This window comes from Raphanus sativus, chromosome 8 (assembly GCF_000801105.2).
Source record: "Raphanus sativus cultivar WK10039 chromosome 8, ASM80110v3, whole genome shotgun sequence".
Taxonomy (NCBI): Eukaryota; Viridiplantae; Streptophyta; class Magnoliopsida; order Brassicales; family Brassicaceae; genus Raphanus; species Raphanus sativus.
In genome coordinates, this window is record NC_079518.1 from 451,830 (window position 1) to 470,869 (window position 19,040).

The 19,040-nt window shown below is 35.4% G+C and overlaps 3 protein-coding genes and 1 pseudogene across 6 annotated transcripts; all 4 read right to left on the minus strand.

Moving 5' to 3' along the window:
• Positions 1–91: 91 nt before the first annotated feature.
• Positions 92–3,887, minus strand: LOC108822997 (ubiquitin carboxyl-terminal hydrolase 2). Of its 4 annotated transcripts, none has more exons than XM_018596218.2 (3): positions 3,717–3,887; positions 614–3,263; positions 92–527 (listed from the first exon to the last, which is right to left on the minus strand). In XM_018596218.2, exons 2-3 carry the CDS (start codon positions 3,241–3,243, stop codon positions 299–301), a joined length of 2,859 nt encoding a protein of 952 aa, XP_018451720.1. In that variant the 5' UTR covers positions 3,244–3,263; positions 3,717–3,887; the 3' UTR covers positions 92–298. The 4 variants fall into 4 exon arrangements, with proteins under 4 accessions (XP_018451720.1, XP_018451719.1, XP_018451721.1 ...); XM_018596217.2 differs by having other exon boundaries at positions 3,713–3,887; XM_018596219.2 differs by having other exon boundaries at positions 3,753–3,823.
• Positions 3,888–6,350: 2,463 nt separating this feature from the next.
• On the minus strand, positions 6,351–9,005 carry LOC108821371 (high mobility group B protein 15-like). Its single transcript, XM_018594410.2, has 6 exons — positions 8,852–9,005; positions 8,086–8,239; positions 7,854–7,932; positions 7,586–7,742; positions 7,403–7,513; positions 6,351–7,333 (listed from the first exon to the last, which is right to left on the minus strand). The coding sequence occupies exons 1-6, from the start codon at positions 8,880–8,882 to the stop codon at positions 6,540–6,542; spliced, it is 1,326 nt and encodes a 441-aa protein (XP_018449912.1). The 5' UTR covers positions 8,883–9,005; the 3' UTR covers positions 6,351–6,539.
• A 1,524-nt stretch (positions 9,006–10,529) lies between these two features.
• Positions 10,530–13,204, minus strand: LOC108820995 (wall-associated receptor kinase-like 9). The gene is made up of 3 exons (XM_056991718.1): positions 12,265–13,204; positions 11,975–12,103; positions 10,530–11,865 (listed from the first exon to the last, which is right to left on the minus strand). Exons 1-3 carry the CDS (start codon positions 13,202–13,204, stop codon positions 10,643–10,645), a joined length of 2,292 nt encoding a protein of 763 aa, XP_056847698.1. The 3' UTR covers positions 10,530–10,642.
• Positions 13,205–15,446: 2,242 nt separating this feature from the next.
• LOC108818876 (wall-associated receptor kinase-like 9) lies at positions 15,447–17,614 on the minus strand (annotated as a pseudogene).
• Positions 17,615–19,040: the final 1,426 nt, after the last annotated feature.

Consider the following 19,040-nt stretch of genomic DNA (forward strand, 5'->3'; position numbering starts at 1 on the left):
ATCGGTTTAGCTTTCTGTACGTAACAAGTATTGGTTTGGTTAGGTATCATCATTCACTTGAGATCACACTTTAGTTTGATCTCTTTGCTCGTCACAGTAAAATATTTTTATGAAATAAATATTTGGAAACAATATATTTTTCAGACATGTTTCTGATAATACATATGTAAGGTAACTCCATAACAGTGTAGTAAAAAAAACAAAACTAATGGGTATTTGATCTAATGTGATCTTCAAAACCTTTTTCTTCTTTTCATTTTTCAGTATAATGGAAATTAACAAAAGAAAAAAAATAATCTTAGTCTTGTGTGAAGAAACGTTCGTAGAACAAGATGTACGCTTCTGAATGCATAACCTTGTCCAACGAAACCTGACGGACATGTGCATCGCTTACGTTATACCACACACTCTCTTTTCCTTTCTGACCTCCTCCTCTAACATAGGCCACATAGTGACCTCCTCTCATCGTCCCTGAATGCTCCACCAATCCCGCCAATCTATAAACTGGCGGAGCTTCTCCGCTGCACCTGATGGAACCACAAGAAACAGTTTCATACCGTTGAGAGACTCGAGTTAAAAAAAATGGATAATATAGAAGAGAGGAGATGATTACCTTGAGTCCATATACTGTCGAAGATCGATGACTTCTTTGAAAGCAACATGACCATTTAACTTACTTAGCCTACCACGCAGGTCTTGGCTGAATCGCTTTAGATGAATGGTTAAGACAGGTGGAAGTTTGTTTATAAGTACTCTTTTAGTTGCATCTCTTTTCACTGTTATCACTTTCTCAGAGTCTTCGCCGCCTTCGTCTTGACTTCCATCGGATTCACTGTCGTTAGCTGAGTTAGAACTCATAGCTTCTCTTCCATTATCATTGACATTACTAGAACCATCACTTGGATCTTGCTTCACAGCAGAACCATCGGCTTCTCCATCTTCAATTTCACTCACCCATCCATTGCTGGTATTGTTGCTTGATCTCGAATCTTCTTTCTTGGAGTTTCTCTTTTCCCTCAACCGTTGGAGTTTCAGGTTCTTTGAGCAGTTCTCGCAGTTCCAAGCGTTGTCGTCCGACAAAACCTCAGGCTTAGTGAAATGAGCCAAGCACCTCTCTACAGACACAGGTGAATCCGAGTCATCGATTTCTTCAGGATCAGACTCGCTGCTGAACGCCATAAAACCAACACCTCCCGAAGAAGCTTCAGCCTTACAAGGAGGTCCAAAAACAACAGGCCCTTCAGTAACCTCAGGCTCATCAAATAAACCGCCTAAACCAACAAAATCATTGTCTTGCGGTTCATGATCACCAGCAACAAATGACGATGATGATGCCTCACCCTCGCCTGGTTTATCATCGTAGGATATGTTTTCTTTGTATGGCATGTACAGAACTTGCGAGTCTGCTACCATCAGAGGAAGCTCTTCCTCATCCCAAGGATTCACCGAGGAAGAACTTTCACCTAAACCAGGATCACCACCAGTGCAACTAGCTTGATTGATTTCAGTAGAAACACCGCTCGTAGCCGTGCATTCATCAGGCTGCGTAGCTTGTACATCTTTTTCATCCAAGATGGTTTCTGCCTTTGCAGATTCGTCATTATCTTGCATCAGCCTCTCTGCGTTACCTTCCAAAGTCTGATCAGCCAACGAAATTGAGGCATTGGAAGGAATATTTGGACCTGGAAGAATTTGATTAGCCTCAGTAGTTGTGATTTTGTCACTAACATTATCTTCCGTATCCACATTCGTCTCATCTCCAAGGGGTTCTGGTCCAATAATATCCAACCAGAAGCTATCGAAAACAGTATCACATTGTGTTACACTTTCTGAGGCCTGCTTATCAACAGAATGAGTCTCTGAGACCGTACCATTATCAATTGGCGCTACACTGGAAGAGGATGCATCTGAATCACCTGTGACAACCGCAGCTTTTCCGGGAGATTTCAGATCCGACAGAGCCTTAGCTGGGAGGACTTTTGAAACTTCACTCACCTTTGACGCATGCTTAGTGACTCTTTTTGGTGGAAGCTTAGCTTTCTTTGCTAGAGAAACGGTTTGCAGCTTTTTAGGAGGGGTTTTCTTGAACGGTACGGGTAAAGAGAGATCCAAGAACGGCTCATAGACTTTTGATGAATGCCCACACTCAATGCAAGAAACGATGCTAGACGTTTCGCCTCCGAATACAGATTCTATGAGAGTAGTAGATTTCTCATCGTTATCAGAAACACCACGCTTCTTTCTCAATGCTGATTCTTCGGTGCTCAAGGAATCTAGCAAACAGCGTAGCAGCTCGTGACTGTCATGCTGGTCGTATCCTCTAAACTGTGGTGCCTTAACACAGAAAGACCCAAAAAAGACTCTAGGGTTTATCACACTCTTTAACCCTGCTTCTGGTTTCGTTTCGGTAAATAATTTTCTGAGGGAAGAAGCAAGTGACCCAACGATACCAGACGCATCCTCCTTTAAAAAGTGATCACGTAACTGATCCAAGGAAAGAAGATTCTGCATTATCGAGTTAAAGAAACATGTGTTCCCAAGGTTAACTAACCCTCGCACAACGTAACCATCTCTTGCTTCTATACCACTACTGGTCACAGCAGCACCTTGTAATTTGATGTCACTAGTGATACTGCCACTTCCTGAGCTCTGCTCTTCGGCATCAGATGGAGCTAAACTGTTCAAAGACCGCTCTTTCATCAGTTTTACAACCTCCACCAACACATCTTTCTTCTCACCGTTCTCTTCTTTTTCAACAGGGAGCAACGACTGGCACGGAAAGCACCATCTTAACTGAGGGTTTTCCCATTGAATCATCAACCGGTGGCGAGTCAATCTAATGTGCCTGACAACATGACTCTGCGCTCCGGTTGGCAGACCAACACCTCCACAGACAAAAGCCCCACATTCCAAACAAACCCAAATAGCCTTTTTGTCAGCTTTTGGCTCAGCAGCAGCAGAAGAAGAAAAAGCATGTTTCCCCTTATTACCCTTTGCTTTAGCTCCTCTCACCCCTTCCTTGCATTCTTGACACTTAATCTGCGGGGAAGACTTGATCCTCTCCAACATTTTATCCAAATTAACACCCTTACCGAAATGAACACAAGCTTGTTTCTCCTTGACTGCTTGAACTGCATCTCCCTCAGCTATTTCCCCGGTCTCACTAGGCTGTTCAGAGACCTTCTTGGAGTGATTCTCCTTCGTTGGGGATCGGGAGGCCTTCTTCTTCGCTTTCTTCCCCATGAGTTACTATCCACAACACACTGAAAAATTCAAAAGCCAATAATATAATGGTGAGTGACTCAAGTCATTACATCATCTACATAACCAAATCCAACTGCAAACAAAACAAAAAGGCAATGAAGCAATGGTGTGAAGCAATGAAGCAATGGTGTGAATAAACCTTCCATTTATCACATGAAACTAACCAACCTAGTGTCAGATTTGAAAGTCTTAAGAACTCTTCTTACGAAATGAATAAAATTTTCAGGATTTTATGGACTACCCACAAAGAAAGTACCAGACTTTATATTAACTATCAAACAAAGATCCAAAATTGCTAAGAACTAGAACCTAAGCTGCAAGGCATAGAATCAACTAAGATTCGAATCTTATCACAGCTCAGCAGAACCAATATCGCAATCGGGAACAAAGAGACCAACTTGCTCGAAACAATTGAACCAAAAAAGAATCCATAGATTTTGATTTTTACCCACTAAGACCAGAGAAGCTGCTTGGGGAGAGACTTTCACATGAAAAGGATTGAAGAAGAATCAGACACACTCGAGAAGACTGGGATCTAGCCACTAAGAATATGGATTATACACAGAGAGAGTAAGAGAGATGCTATTCACTGCTGCTGCTTCGTTGTTGCTTCCGCCGTTGAAAAGGGGACAGACAGAGAGTTCGATGATATACAGTTTGTGAAATGGATTCGCTTCGGAAGAGGGGAAGACCCAATTGGTTCAGCAGAGGTTTGGTTGGTTCTTCCTTAACCGGTCGTAATTACAATCGTCTCTTAACAATTTATTATACCGGTCTATATTAACAATTTTAGTTTCTTTTTCCAATTTTATTGACTTTTAAATAACCTTTAATTATATACAAAAATTAACTTGAACCTTTAACGTAAAACTAGATTTTGACCCGCACGCCCGTGCGGGTGTATATTTCAAAAATATATTACTATTTATTTTTCATGTCAATATCAAAGTTCTATAAAAAATTCAAATCTGAAGAACCGAACATATCACGATCTGAAAGAGTAATACCAAACCCGAACTAATATATTATTTTAGTTATAGATTTTAAAAAATTTAAAATATATAATGAATTTTAAAAAACAATTTAAATGAATTATCCAAACCTGAACTGAACCCGCAAAGATCTGAATATAATTAGAACTGAAATTTAGAAATATCTGAATGAGGCTGAAATCTTTGACTCCGGAAACCCAAAACCCAAATAAATCTGAAATGAACCCGAATGGATACTTGAACGCCCAGCCCTAGTTATAATTCGAACTGAAATTTAGAAATATATGAATGGGGCTGAAATCTTTGACCCCGGAAATCCGAAACCCAAACAGATCCGAAACGAACCGGAATGGATACATGAACGCCCAACCCTAGTCACTATTATGTATCATATATATGTTATCATATAATTAATTGTATTGTTCCATCATATAAATAATCATATAATTAATAGTATTTTATATGTATCATCTTATAAATAATCACATATATTATATTCTTAAAGTTTAATATGAAATATAAAAACCATAATTTAAGTTGGTATATGAAATTAATCTTTTTGTTGTATTTTTCTTATATATATTGAAAACATTTTTAATAATAGTTATTTGAAAATATTTTAGTAAATCAATTTTAAATTATTATTTTGATTTGAAATATATATAACTTAAATTTTATTTTATGTTTATTTTAGAAAAACAATGTTTTTAGGTAATTAGATTAGTCCATTTTGTATATTTTAAAACTGATATACTTTTATCCATGTTTCAAAATTTTAATTTTTTGCATTAGTTTTTTATGAATTATTATTAATTTTATGATATTTTTTCTTTGAAAATTGAAACTCTTGAAATTTTTATATTTGACTAAACTAAAGAAGGTAAAAATACTGTTTAAAAAATATATATAATATACTATTTATATTTCAGTTTATTTTTTTATTTTCACCATAAAGAATTGTAAATAAAAACAATTATAAATATAGTGACAGAATTGTAAATAAAAAAGAAACATAGAATGAAAGTTGTTTAATTTATTGTAAAAACAATGGATAAATGTTTAAATAAAAAGAAGTATTAAATATGTTATTCATGTTTCTAAACAATTTTATTTGTTATTAATTTAGTGAAAATACAATGGTTAAATGTGTAAATAAAAAAAAAGTATACATCTCTACTATCTATGTTTCCAAACATATCTCATTTATTCTAATATCCATATTTCCAAACATATCTCATTTATTTTATTATCATTATTTCCAAATAATCCAATTGTGTACTTCAACTTTAATAATATAGATAGATTTAATCATACAATATTCTTAAAACAGGTTAACAAACTTATAATATACCAATACAATATGTATAATCATACCAATAAATTTACACATCACCAGATGACATTAGGATAAATAAAAGAATTTAGCATATGCCCGAATCGACTCTCCAAAATAACTACCTCTATTTTTTTCCATTAAAGCTGATTTTTGCAAGATCATACAAACAATAGTTAAAAATATGATAGGTTTTTGTAATGTTATTGATTTAACTAAGCAACAAAATTATATTAACAAAAAAGTATAGAAACAAATAGATATCTATAATCGTAAGTTCATAACTAACCATTTATAGTATAAAAAGATATTTTGTTTCTATACATTTTAGGATGCTTAAAACAGTGACAACAAATATATAAAGAAGACACATGGGTTAGTTTACAAATAAGTTTCGAAAGTGGAGAAAATCATTTACAAATTAAACCCATTACAAACCCAAAAGATAAATATGATAGGGATGAAGGCAAACCCAAATATTTAGTTGGTTTATTTTAAGTGATTACGGTTGATTAAGGTTGGTTAAGACAATAGCATGAGAATGTAATTATTAGGAAAAAATTAGGGTTAATTTAATTTTGTACTTCAGTTTTAATAGTTTAGATTGAAACATCATACTCTGTTTACTTAACCCTATTATTGTTTAATGAGTAGATTTTTATATACACTTTGTAAATTGTAATGTGTATTTCTATAGGATCTTTTCTCTCATATGTAACAGAAAAAAGAGTTTAGCAATTCCAAAAGACCAACAAAAATGTTAAAAAGATTCACTCCTAAACATGTCTTGTTGCAGAGATAACTAAATAAAATAAAAAGACAAGAAAACATCACTACCAAACCTAAAAGAGATTGTCTTATATCACAAGTAACATAAAAGCCCTAACCTCCTTGTGGCTGTGTAATACGAAAAAAAATAGCAACCAGAAAACGAAATAAGAGAAGAATCTTCACTTCTGCTCAGCAGCCACCACCACACTCGGCTCCTCAGGTTTCTTAGTTGGACATGTTTCCATCACAACATCGCCCACCACTATCCCAGTCGTATTAGGGTTAAGGTTTAGACCTAAAGGATTCAGAGATGTCTCCTCCAGTTCAGGATCATCATGTGTCTCGCTTTCTCCTGAAGAACCGCTTGAATCACCTTCTTCGTCCTCTTCTTCTATTGGAAGATCAGCTTCAGCGGCCACCATGTCCACGTTCTTCTCTGGAACCCTCTGCTGCAGTGGAACAGCGTTACTTATCATCAGCTGTCCTGTCCTAAGCTTCTCTCTGTACTCTTCCATTTCAACTCGATATCTCTCTTTGTCCTCCATCGCCTTCCCTTGGTAAACCACTCTCTCTTGTTCATTAAGCTTGTTCCAGAGCTCACCAATCATCCTGCTGATCTCCCTATCCTTACCAGGGTTAAGAGGTTTCAGCCTGGCGTGCTGCTCGGAGAAAAAGAAGTTGTAACCGCTTCTGTTGGGTTTGGGATGAGCAGGATCACGTCTTTTGATCTCTGACTTCTTTCTTCTCCTGCGACGTTTTGTAGTAACCCCCTGAGGGTTGACATTACTGTTCCAAGTGTTGGGGAAGCTACAATGACTCTGCTGTGGAGTTTGATGAGCAGAAACTGTGTCTTGTGGAAGAAGTTCGTAGAGAACTCCCCTAAGCTGCTTTGTTCCCATTGTTACAGTTACAAGGTAACCGTCTTCGAATTTCCCATCGATCACTCCAGTCACATTTGGACCATCAAAAGATCCTGAAACAGTAACAACAGCTTTGTAAGTCACAGTTACAGAAACAAATAGAGAACAAGAAAAGTTGAGACCTCCAGAATCGATCCTTGGTTGTGGTGCATTAGTTAAAGCTTGAAGTTCTTGTGGAGGTCTAATGGTTCTCTGCATAAGTGCCACGTCAGAAGATGGGTTCTGGAGAGGGTCTACAGAAGAAATGATGTTACAAACAGAGAAGTAAACTCAAGAAAAATGTGTTTGTTGTAATGAGCAAAAACCTGGAGGAATCTTGTCATTGGATCTGAAGAAATAGACCTGCTCATAGTTGCTAAGGAGTGAGAAGTAGTATTTGCGCAGGACAAAAGATGCGTTTGTTGCTGTTGGAGGAAAGGCAAATGTAGCTGTTACTTCTTTCCATCTCCTTTCATGAAGTATCTGCAAATCCATAAAAGGTAAAATGATCCAAAGACAAAAGGTCAACCAATCAATGTAGATAAATAGGGTAACATGTGAAAATGAAACTATACTTTGTAATACATAACATACCTTATTGATTCCACCACGAGAGGTTACCTCAATGAAAAGCTTGTGCAAGTCCAAATCTTTCCCTCCTATAATCGGAACCCTATAATCACAAATGCAATGAAACAGCCATATCAAAGAGTTTAAATCCCAAAGATGGAGACTTTCTAAACACAGTTTTCTACCAGAGTCAACAGATATCCACTGAAATTACTCTCATAAGTAAGAAATGATAAAGGAAAAGAAAGAAACTTACATGAATTTAGTACCCACTTGAGAGTGTAGCCTCTCCAATGAACCCATGAACAGCTTCGGGTCTGCAACCACAGCTTCATATGTTGCTTCGGGTGTTATGTGAACATTGTCCATTGGCACTGGCCCTTGCTTAAGACAAGAGCTTGATGACATTCCTTACGCACCAAAAAATACAAAAAAGGTAAGAACTTCAAGATCATTTACCAACCACTCAACCTTCCTGCTTATTAATCTAACAAAAGTCAGAGACTTTAAGGCTCTGCATATCTAAAACTCAAAGATACACAGCAGAGGGGATTATCCACAGAGATGCAAGTGAAGAAAACTTAAAGGAACAAATTTTATGATGTAATGATGACAACAGTAACAAAGCAGAAACACATAGCAAAATCCAAGAACAAAAAAAAACAATAAAGGCTCCCCTGTTTCTTATATGCAAAACAAAAACTAAATAGACAGATTGCCATTAATGTAAAGCGACTTGTGCTAGAAAAGTTCTACACTTTTTAAGGATTCAATAACAACGACACATCTAGCCACCCAATACATATAGACATCTAAGAAAACGTAATGCACAACAACAGCAACTTTCTCCAAATAAGCCATTAGCTCTCCGTTTTATATGACCAGACAAGGAATAGATTATTCGATGGGATGCAACAGTGAAAACGATGATAGTATATTAAAAATAGCTCAGACGACAGAATGATGAGTAAAATAATAGTTAGTGAAGATTTTTTTCTTAAAAATGATTAAAAAGATCTCACCTTTGCTAACCATATAGCCTTGAATATTCATAAAAATCAAAGCTTTGGTTTCCTTTTAATCGTGAAGCAATGCATTAGAGAATATAATGAAGGGACGACGCGTAAGTGAGGAACCCAGAGATGAAAGCAAAATATAACAGATGGAGAGGCTATAAAATAGGTCAAATTTATATATTTTACCAAAGGGTGCGAGAGGAAATGAAAAATGAGAAATGAGAAATAATGCACGATATAAGGAAATAAATTAAGGAAAACTACATCGATTTAATTAAAGGTATTAAACAGTTTTTTATTTTTAGTCAAAATTTAGATTTTGAAGATTCACCACAAATCAATTGTTAAAAATTGTATTTTAAATGTGGTAAATATAATTTAATGATTTTATTTAAACCTATTTTTTATTTTATTTTTATATAAAACGACAATATTTTTTAAAAAGATATTTGTTCGTTTAGACATTCGAAGTTTGACTTGGCACATTTCGTTTACTAGCTAATAGTGGTTGTGATACAATAACCTTTTCTATTATAGGATTTGGAATTTCTCTTTTGTTTATTATTTATCAGATCAAGGTAAAATGAAAACTTAATAATTCCTAAAGGAGATAATAGCAATCAAGGTACATTTAAATGAAAGGTTTAAGGGATGAAATACAAAATGATATGATGATACTAGAAGTTATCAGTTTTTTTGTTTGGGATTCTATATATAATCTTAGCCAATATGATTAATATACACATCTTCTAAAAATAAGAACGAGAAAAAGAATAAGAGTGAGGAAAATCCTAAACAACTGATATATATATATATATATATATATAAATTTTTTACGGGCAATTATTTCAAATAGCTATTTTAAATTTTTGTCACAAAAATAACTTTCAAAAAATAAAATGACCAAAATAGCTTCTTTTTATTTTGAAATTTTTAATTTTAATTTTTTATTTTTAAAAAATTGAATTCACCCCATAAACTCCATCCCTTAACTCTAAACTATAAATCTTAAATTATTTAACTCTATGGATATAAATGCATATTTACTTTTTAATAAAACATATTTTGATCATTTTCTTCGTTGAAAAGCTATTTTGTAAAAATAAAGTAAAAAGACTAGGAATTTCTCATTTTCTTTAATGTGCATCCTAATAGTAGGAACAATATCATGTGTATTTGATGATTTAAATCCGGAAGATTCACTATCTTAACAATTTACAAAATATCATACCCGATTTTTAGTTAGAAGATTAAAAATTCATATGTTGTGTGTTCTTTTTTTTTAAATAACAATTACTAAGATATGACTTGCGGCCAAAGCTTCATCCAAATGTTGAGGGTCCATGACGATGAGGAGACAAGCACGAGCATTAGGGTTGACAAGCATTAATATAAAACATGTAGTTTTTTTGGGAGGAGGAGAGGGTGGGGAGGGGATCAACCTGTGTATATTAATTAGGTTAATTAGTAGGTCATTTCGGTTGGTATTATACCTAAATTAATATACAACTGAGATTGAGTATGTACGTAAGATGATGAGAATTACGACTTGTATACTGTATGTGCTTAGAAACATATTATTCACATCAGTGCATATTCAACAACTACCATAATAGTACTTAGTCTAATACAAATGGAAACCATAACGTAGATATATATATATATCGTTTCACATGTTTTTCATACATTGGAACTTTTTTTATTAGAACTTTATAGAGTGATAGTCGCTAGTTGATATATATTATACAATACTTAATAATATCACGAAAGCATCCAGTGATATCGAAAATGTGATGGTCACCATGTTCGACGAAGAAATAACGGCTCAGCATCTAACGTTGAAGTTGTATCAACGTTGTATTGAAACTCCTCAGGAGCACTAACATCCACTTTGTTGCATGATTCCACACCAACATCTGCTTCCTCTGCCTTATTTTTGACAATATAAACATTTGACTGTAGATCTTTAGTTGGTGATCGAATTCTCTCTAACTCCATCGAGACTTCTCTCATGCTCGGTCGATCCTTTCCAGTAAGATTCAGACACCTCCTTGCAAGTTGTGCTGCCGCCATGACTTGCTCTAGCTTGCAATCATCCCTGATTTGAGGGTCAATAATGTCGACAACACGATTCTCTTCCATTGCAAGAATGAAATAAGCTGCCAATGTTCTGCTTTTTAGAAACCGGACAAAGGATATGGGCTTTTCTCCGGTGATGAGTTCCACTAGCACCACCCCAAAGCTATACACATCACTTTTGTTGGTGAATTGGCTAGTCAGGAAGTACTCCGGATCCACATATCCAGCTGTACCTGAAACTACAGTTGTTAGATGGGTATGACCATCAGTCACCCATCTTGAAGTGCCGAAGTCAGACACTTTAACTTGGTACTTTTCATCCAACATTATGTTTGTAGATTTGACATCTCTATGAAAAATTGGAGATGAGGCTGATGAGTGGAGGTATGAAAGTGCTCGAGCAATATCTATGACAATACGCAAACGCATCTCCCAAGTAGTCATTGCGGACTCATCAATCTCACCATGCAGATGCTCAAAAACATTACCATTAGAAACAAACTCATAGACTAGAAGAGGCACTTCAGTCTCAAGGCAACAACCAATGAGTTTCACGATGTTTCTGTGATTAATCTGCGATAGGATGACAACCTCGTTAATAAACTCTCCCACCTTGTCTTGATCCACAACGATAGATTTTTTCACAGCGACAATTCTACCATCTACAAGCATTCCTTTATACACGGTACCATGGCCACCTTTTCCAAGCACCCTAGTTGAACTGAAGTTTTCAGTTGCTTTCTTTAGCTCTTTCGAGGTGAATACTCTAGTCTTCTCGATGCTGCCTTCTGTTGAAGTCAACTGTTGTTTCAACAATAACCCTCCATTACGTCTTAACAACTTTCTTTTGCCAATGACCTTCCTTTGCTTTTTGATAAATTTGCATAAGAAAAAAGCTACAGCGAAAACCATCATCAGCACACCAAAACCCACACATAGTCCTGAAAACCCACAAGAAATGTGAAAAGCATATTTAATTTTTGTACAACTCAGAAAACATAATATGCAATAGATGATGTGTATCACATGACTAGAAATATGTGATTTTACCCATAGTAACTGGCATAGTCTTGTACTTCTTGAATACGCACTGGTAGCTTCCTTGAGTATTCACACAAGTGCCTCCTTGTTGCCTACAATTTTCATAATTACCCTTGTCGAGTTGGCACTCATCAATATCTAGATGAACAATATTATGAAAGAGGAATTAGATGATGAGAATCTATTATATATTACTTTAATTGTTATCATTGATTATGATTTGCTACCACCGATATAGGACTTTATAAGCTCACGTGATATTTACATGACATAAAGGGAGATAAGAAAAATTTACTAACCTTTACATCCACCCAAAATATATGGGTTGCCTGTGTAACCCTTGTGGCATGCACAACCTACGCTGCTGATCTGATTGTTTGTATTATTCATGCATATGCAAGGACTAACGCTAGAGCTGGAGTAGCCCATTTTGCATCCCATGGAGTTAATAAACGAGAGATTAGTCATCGGAATGGCCCACCGTAGTTGTAGTATAGCATATTGCCTATCATAAAACCATTTTGGATCAGTTACTTTGGCCTCACGGTACGCTAGTGGGTCTTGAGTTTCGTCAGTTAAGAAGGCTACTCGACACCCTCTCTTTCTTGTTACGTTACTAGAGATTTCCTCCATGTTGATACCGACCACCTGCCCGATCTCACTAGGTGGGTCTACTTGGCAGCATTTGTTACCACGGCAGCTTGTATGATCTCCTATCTTTCTTGGTTCACAAGTTGAGATGCATCCCACCACTGTGGGTTCAATATGTGTCAAGGTGGCCTTGTAGTTGCAGCCAATAGCTTGGAAGGTGTTGAAACGGCTAATGGTAAACGAGGTGCCAGTAAAATTCAAAGGCTCACCAAACTTTGTTTCATCGCTGCTGTTGGAACATCCCATGGACGTTATGTTGGTTTTGACGCGTAGTGACCCATATGACTCGGTTGTTTTGAAAAGAGTATTTGCATCCGGTAGAGAGATTTTCACAACTTCTTTGTTAATAATTGGTAGATAGGGGACAAGCTCTCCAGAAGTGGAATTGTTGCATTGAATTGCAAACCATTCGTTGAGGTAGCAACCCTTTCCGATCCCAAAAGGATATGGTATCAAGATGTTTCCACAGTGGCTTGGACAAGAAGATCTCGAAGCGGTGAGATTTTCTGAAGCAAGAATCAAGACAAGTAGTAGCGCGAGATGAGTCATGAGTAGTAGTGCACACCTCATGTTTCTTTTCTTCTGCATAGCTAAATACAAAGTAGACTCTCTCTATATATATATAATAGTGAGAGCTTGTCAGAATTGAATATTCTTACCTCCAATAATGTGTGCGTAAAAGAAAGTTTGAGAAGTCCAAGTCTCGTGCCAAACGACTGCTATTACAACCACTTCCTAGCAAGTGCAAGCAGTAATAATAATTTATTACTATCTTGTGGTGGGCAAGTGTCTTTACTTAAAATAGAGGCAGATCCCATTATTCATATCATAGTTGAATTGTTTAGATTTATCAAAAATGATTTAAAATTCGATGGACTGACTCTCATTCCACTCATAATTTGATCTTTACAATTTTCGTGAATATTTTTGTTCTATAGTTTGGTTTATATTTCCACTAGTTTCAAATCATATAAATTAAATTGGTTGGTTCTATATATAGAGCATAAGATCTAGTTGAATTAAAGTATTGAGTTAGTAGAAAAAAGAAGATGTGGATTAATTAACACCAAGATGTAGGTCCAGGTGAGGTAGTCATGATATACAATCAATCTACCTCATTGATCAAGTTCTTCTTCTTAGTCCCAAAGTTGAAGACCTTTTTTGAATTTTTACAATTCTGTAACCAATCAACATTCCCTTGCCACCCAAAGTTTACCGTAGTTAGTAAATTTCTACAGTTCTTTAACCAATTCATCATTCGAACATTTCTACAAGTTGAGAAATATGAATGAAAATCAGTAATAAAAAAAAGTTTACAGAAGTTTTTAGTAAACTATTTGGTTTAATGAGCCCGTAAAATAAATAAAGTAGGCAGGCCGGAATTATATGGAGTTTAAGAACCGAACCGGACACAAACCTCTGTGAAGACTGAACCTGTAAGTTCATTCAGTCGAAATATCGTGGAAGCTGGAGCGGAGATAAGAGGAAAGCGAGAGCCTAGAGAGAAGGAAAGTTCACGGCTCTCGTTCTATTTTTTCTCTTCTCAGAAGCTTTCAAAGTGTTCAGAGACTACAAGTCTACAAAGGATATAACCTCTAATTTTTTTTGAAACACAGAATAACCTCTGGTTCATTCAAAAAAAATAAAATAATAATAACCTCTGACTTTTGTTTCTCTTTTTGTAACTATTCATATTAAGTTCAATCGAGGTTTCATCGCAAGAAAAAAAAATGACAACCCTATCTTTGTGAATAAGATGATGAGAAGTACGACTTGTTTATGTTACCTGTCACTCTGGTTGTTGTACGTATGTGCTTTAAAAACATAATATATCATTCAACTTGGTGCAGATTTTAAAAACAAAAACATAATAGTACTTCTTATTTTAATACAACTGCACACAAATGCAAACCATATAACGTAGTAGGATACGTCGCTTATTCCATGTTTTAATACACTAGCTAGAAATTATAGAGTTATCATTGTATATTTGATATAGAAGACTTACTAACGAAATCATCTGGTGCACGTGGTGTCACCATGTTTGACGAGGAAATAATTAACGACTTGCATTAGGTCGTTCCTACTCTTCTTTTCTTTTTAGATCTGATTGTTAGGTATTGCTTGTGCTGTGAGTTCGTAACAACATCTCTTTTTTTTGTCACTGTAACAATATCTCTTCTTGAATGACAATTATGTTTCTAATATTTCATCAACTCAGGCGTCAAAGTTTTAAACGTTTAACATGGTTTGGTTATGAAACTAAAAACCTAGTGTTAATCAAACTTTTCTCGATGAACAGTTACTTTGAAAAGATAGGGGAATGTATGTCGAAAGAATGTCGTGGAAACTGGAACAGAGAAGGGAGGACAGTGTACTATCTTGGTTTGTGATATAAGGTTTAATAAAAATGATTTGATCAATGTCATAGTGTACTTATTTTTTTGTTCGCATATCCAAATATAAGTTCAAATTAAACGTGGTTGAAATGGAATAGTGAAAAGATTATTAGAAATGATTTGTAATATAGAGTGGGGCCAAACCATATCAAAATGTTATGTGGTGATTGTATGATTATTAAACAAATCTTTCAAAATTTTGAAAAACTAACACACCTCTCGTTGTACAAGATGAGACCCACAAGCCGAATGAACATACATAAAAAATTCATTAGCAGTAGTAGATGATCGGGATATGAAAGCGAGAGAAGGAAAGTTCATGGCTCTCGTTGGAATTGCTCTTTTCAGAAGCTTTCAAAGTGTTAAGAGATTACAAAGGTAAGAACCTGTAGTTTTGTTTCTCATTTTGTAACAATTTATATTAAGTTTATTCAAGGTTTCATCTCTCCAGTAATGAGTTCCACGAGCACCACTCCGAAGCTATAGACATCACTTTTGTCGGTGAACTGGCTAGACTGGAAGTATTCCGGATCCACATACCCAACTGTACCTGAAACTACAGTTGTATGGTGGGTATGATCAACCGTTACCGATCTTGAAGTGCCAAAATCAGCCACTTTAGCTCGATATTCTTCGTCCAACATTATGTTTGTGGATTTGACATCTCTATGAAAAATTGGTGATGCTGCTGCTGAGTGGAGATATGAAAGGGCTCCAGCAATATCTATGACAATGCGCAAACGCATTTCCCAAGTAGTCATCGCAGACTCATCAAACTCACCATGAAGATGCTCGAAAAGATTACCATTAGAAATAAACTCATAAACTAGAAGAGGCACTTCTGTCTCAAGGCAACAACCTATGAGTTTCTCGATGTTTCTGTGGTTGATCTGCTATAGAATTACGACTTCGTTAATGAACTCTTCAAGCTTGTCTTCATCCACAACTGTAGATTTTTTCACAGCTACGATTCTACCATCTACTAGCATTCCTTTATACACGGTACCCTGGCCACCTTGTCCAAGGACTCTAGTTGAACTGAAATTTTCAGTAGCTTTCTCTAGCTCTTTCGAGGTGAATACTTTTGTCTTCTCGATGCTGCCTTCAGTTGGTGTCAACGGTTGTTTCAATTAAAAACCTCCATTACATTTGAACAACTTTTTTTGAGGTTGATCTTCCTTTGCTTTTTAATAAATTTGTATGACCACAAAGTTATACCGGAAATGATCAGCACACCAAAACCTGTACATAGTGCTGGAAACCCACAAGAAATTTTGAAAAGCGTACTTAATTTGTGTACCACTCAGATAACAACAGAAAATATACAATAGATGATGTATCAATTTGGATATAAATTGGATGATGACTTTACCTATAGTAATTAGCACAGTCTTGTTTTTCTTGACTACGCACTTGTAGTCTCCTGGAGTATTCACACAAGTGCCTCCTTGTTGTCTGCAATAATTATCTTCCTCGAGTTGGCACTCATCCATATCTAGATGAATAACGTCATGGAAGTGTAATCAGATACCAAAGATCTCTGATATATATATAATATAGGTGTTACTTGGTTGTTTTCATTCATTATGATTTGCTTATGCTACCATCCATATAGGACTTGTTAGGCTGACATGATATTTACATTACATAGGGAAAAGAAGAAATAATTACTAACCTTTACATCCACCCATAAGATATGGGTTACCTGTATAACCATTATACATGTGCATCCTACATTGCTGCTCCGATCATCTGTATTCGAGCATCCGCAATGATTAATGCTATCGATGTAGTCCCCCATTTCATGATCTGCGCAGCCGAAGGAGCTGGTAAAAGAGAGATTTGTCTTCTGAATGGCCCACCTTAATTTAAGTATAACATATTGCCTATCATAAAACCATTGCGGATCAGTAAATTTGGCCATCGGTGCTGGTCGGTCTTGAGTTTCGTCTGTTAAGAAAGCCACTCGACACTTTCTCTCTCTTGTTATGTTACTCAAAAATTCCTCCATACTGATACCGACTATCTGTCCAATCCCACTAGGTGGGTCTGCTTGGCAGCATTTGTTACCACGGCAGCTTGTATCATGACTGATCTTTTTTGGTTCACAAGTCAAGATGCATCCCACCAATGTGGGCTCAAGATGTGTCAAGGTGGCCTTGTAGTTGCAGCCAATAGCTAGGAAGGTGTTGGAACGGCCAATGGTAAACGGGGAGCCAGTAAAATTCAAAGGCTCACCAAACTTTATTTCATCGTTGGTATTGGAACATCCCATGGAAGTTATGTTGGTTTTGATGCGAAGTGACCCATAATTATCGCCATCACTACTAGTTGGTTCCGGCAGAGAGATGTTCACAACTTCTTTGTTAATCTTTGGTAGATAGGGTACACGGTCTCTGAAAGTGGAATTGTTGTATTGAATTGTAAACTATTCGTTGAGGTAGCAACCCTTTCCGATCCAGAAAGGATAGGGTATCGAGATGTTTCTGCAGTGGCTTCGACAAGAAGATATCGAAGTGGTGAGATTAGCTGAAGCAAGAATCAAGACAAGTAGTAGTGAGAAATGGGACCAGAATAGTAGCGCAGACTTCATATTTTTTTTTCTGTCTTCAATGTTTGCTCTTACAGCTTCCTAGCAAGTGCAAGCTTGAACTTCTACCTCACTGATTTTGGATTCCTACAATGCTTCAACCAATCAACATTCCCTTGTTACCTAACGTTCATGGTAGTCCTTTTTTTTGGCTATATCGTCAATTGACTTTGGTTTAATTGTGAAAAGTCTTTTTGAAGATATAACATAATCCATAATTGAATATTCTACCTAACTCCATTAATGTGCGAGCTCTTACAGTACTGTTAAAAGTTTTTTTTCTGATAAGAGAAGTAATTGCTCAAATTTTGCTCTTACAACTACTCCCTACCAAGTATCAAGCGCTAACTCAAACTTTATTACCGTGGGCAGTCAAGCAAACAATAACATTCTTGAGATTTTTTTGTTCTGTGGTGTCGATTAACAATGAGATGTATGTAGGTCCGTCCACGTAGTCATGACATACAATCAGAATCAATCTACCTCATTGAGCAAAGCTTTTCTTCTCCAAAACTTGAATTTCTACAATTCTACCCAAAGTTCACAGTAGTTTTTATTTTCTCTAAATATTTCAAACTTAATTGACTTGACACATAGCATAAAAACAATCCAGTTTCGATTGACATGATTCGGTTATCCTCTATATATTATTTGTGAAATAATTTGACTCATGACATCATCACATTTAACTTCAACAAAAAATGACATGACTTACAAAAAAATATGATATGACATTAATTTAATTATGAAATGTGCAATTTTCCTTATATAAATTTATAATTTTGGTAAGACTTTTTAAATATGACAATGGTTATAAATTCATATATCATCATTAATATTAACTTTCTATATATATTATTTTGACATAATATGAAAATATATAATAACTCATATATTTCTATTTAATATTGAAAATTTATAAATATATTTCTTTTTAATATTACAATTTTAGGAATGTTATTTAGATTTTATGTTTTGAAAATTATATATCTAACAAAGTAACCAAAATAAAAATAGTTCCAAGATTATAATTGTGAAATATATACATAAATTTATAAATTAAAGATAAATAAAAAATTATTCATCTGTATCTTAATTTTACATATAATTAAAAATCTATTTAAAAATAAATTAAATTTATATAACCAAAATCTAAAGTGTAAATCCAACTTATCTGGATCAAGTATAATTCTAAAAAGGTGTGGGATGTATTTCGTAAGAAATTATAAATATAGGGACTAAAATGTAATTTTTGAAAACATACATCTCTCTCAGATAAGATAATAAACCCTAAAGAAGTTGACTCAGTTTGAGACAAATCCTCTCCCACCTCAAAAAATAAAATAAAAAAACCGAACCTTTTTACGATGAACAACGTCGAATCCGCACAAAAACCAACGGATGACGACAAAGTCTGCGGGGAGTGCAAGTCGAA

Coding starts and splice junctions, on each gene's coding strand:
- LOC108821371 (XM_018594410.2), bottom strand. CDS start 8,882: ATGAATATTCAAGGCTATATGGTTAGCAAAG. Junction 8,240..8,851: donor AGGCTATATGGTTAGCAAAG/GTGAGATCTTTT, acceptor TTGGTGCGTAAG/GAATGTCATCAAGCTCTTGT. Junction 7,933..8,085: donor CAAGTGGGTACTAAATTCAT/GTAAGTTTCTTT, acceptor TTGTGATTATAG/GGTTCCGATTATAGGAGGGA.
- LOC108820995 (XM_056991718.1), bottom strand. CDS start 13,204: ATGCAGAAGAAAAGAAACATGAGGTGTGCACTACTACTCATGACTCAT. Junction 12,104..12,264: donor TATTTTGGGTGGATGTAAAG/GTTAGTAAATTT, acceptor TTGTTCATCTAG/ATATTGATGAGTGCCAACTC. Junction 11,866..11,974: donor GACTATGCCAGTTACTATGG/GTAAAATCACAT, acceptor GTGGGTTTTCAG/GACTATGTGTGGGTTTTGGT.
- LOC108822997 (XM_018596218.2), bottom strand. CDS start 3,243: ATGGGGAAGAAAGCGAAGAAGAAGGCCTCCCGATCCCCAACGAAGGAG. Junction 528..613: donor CGACAGTATATGGACTCAAG/GTAATCATCTCC, acceptor TGGTTCCATCAG/GTGCAGCGGAGAAGCTCCGC.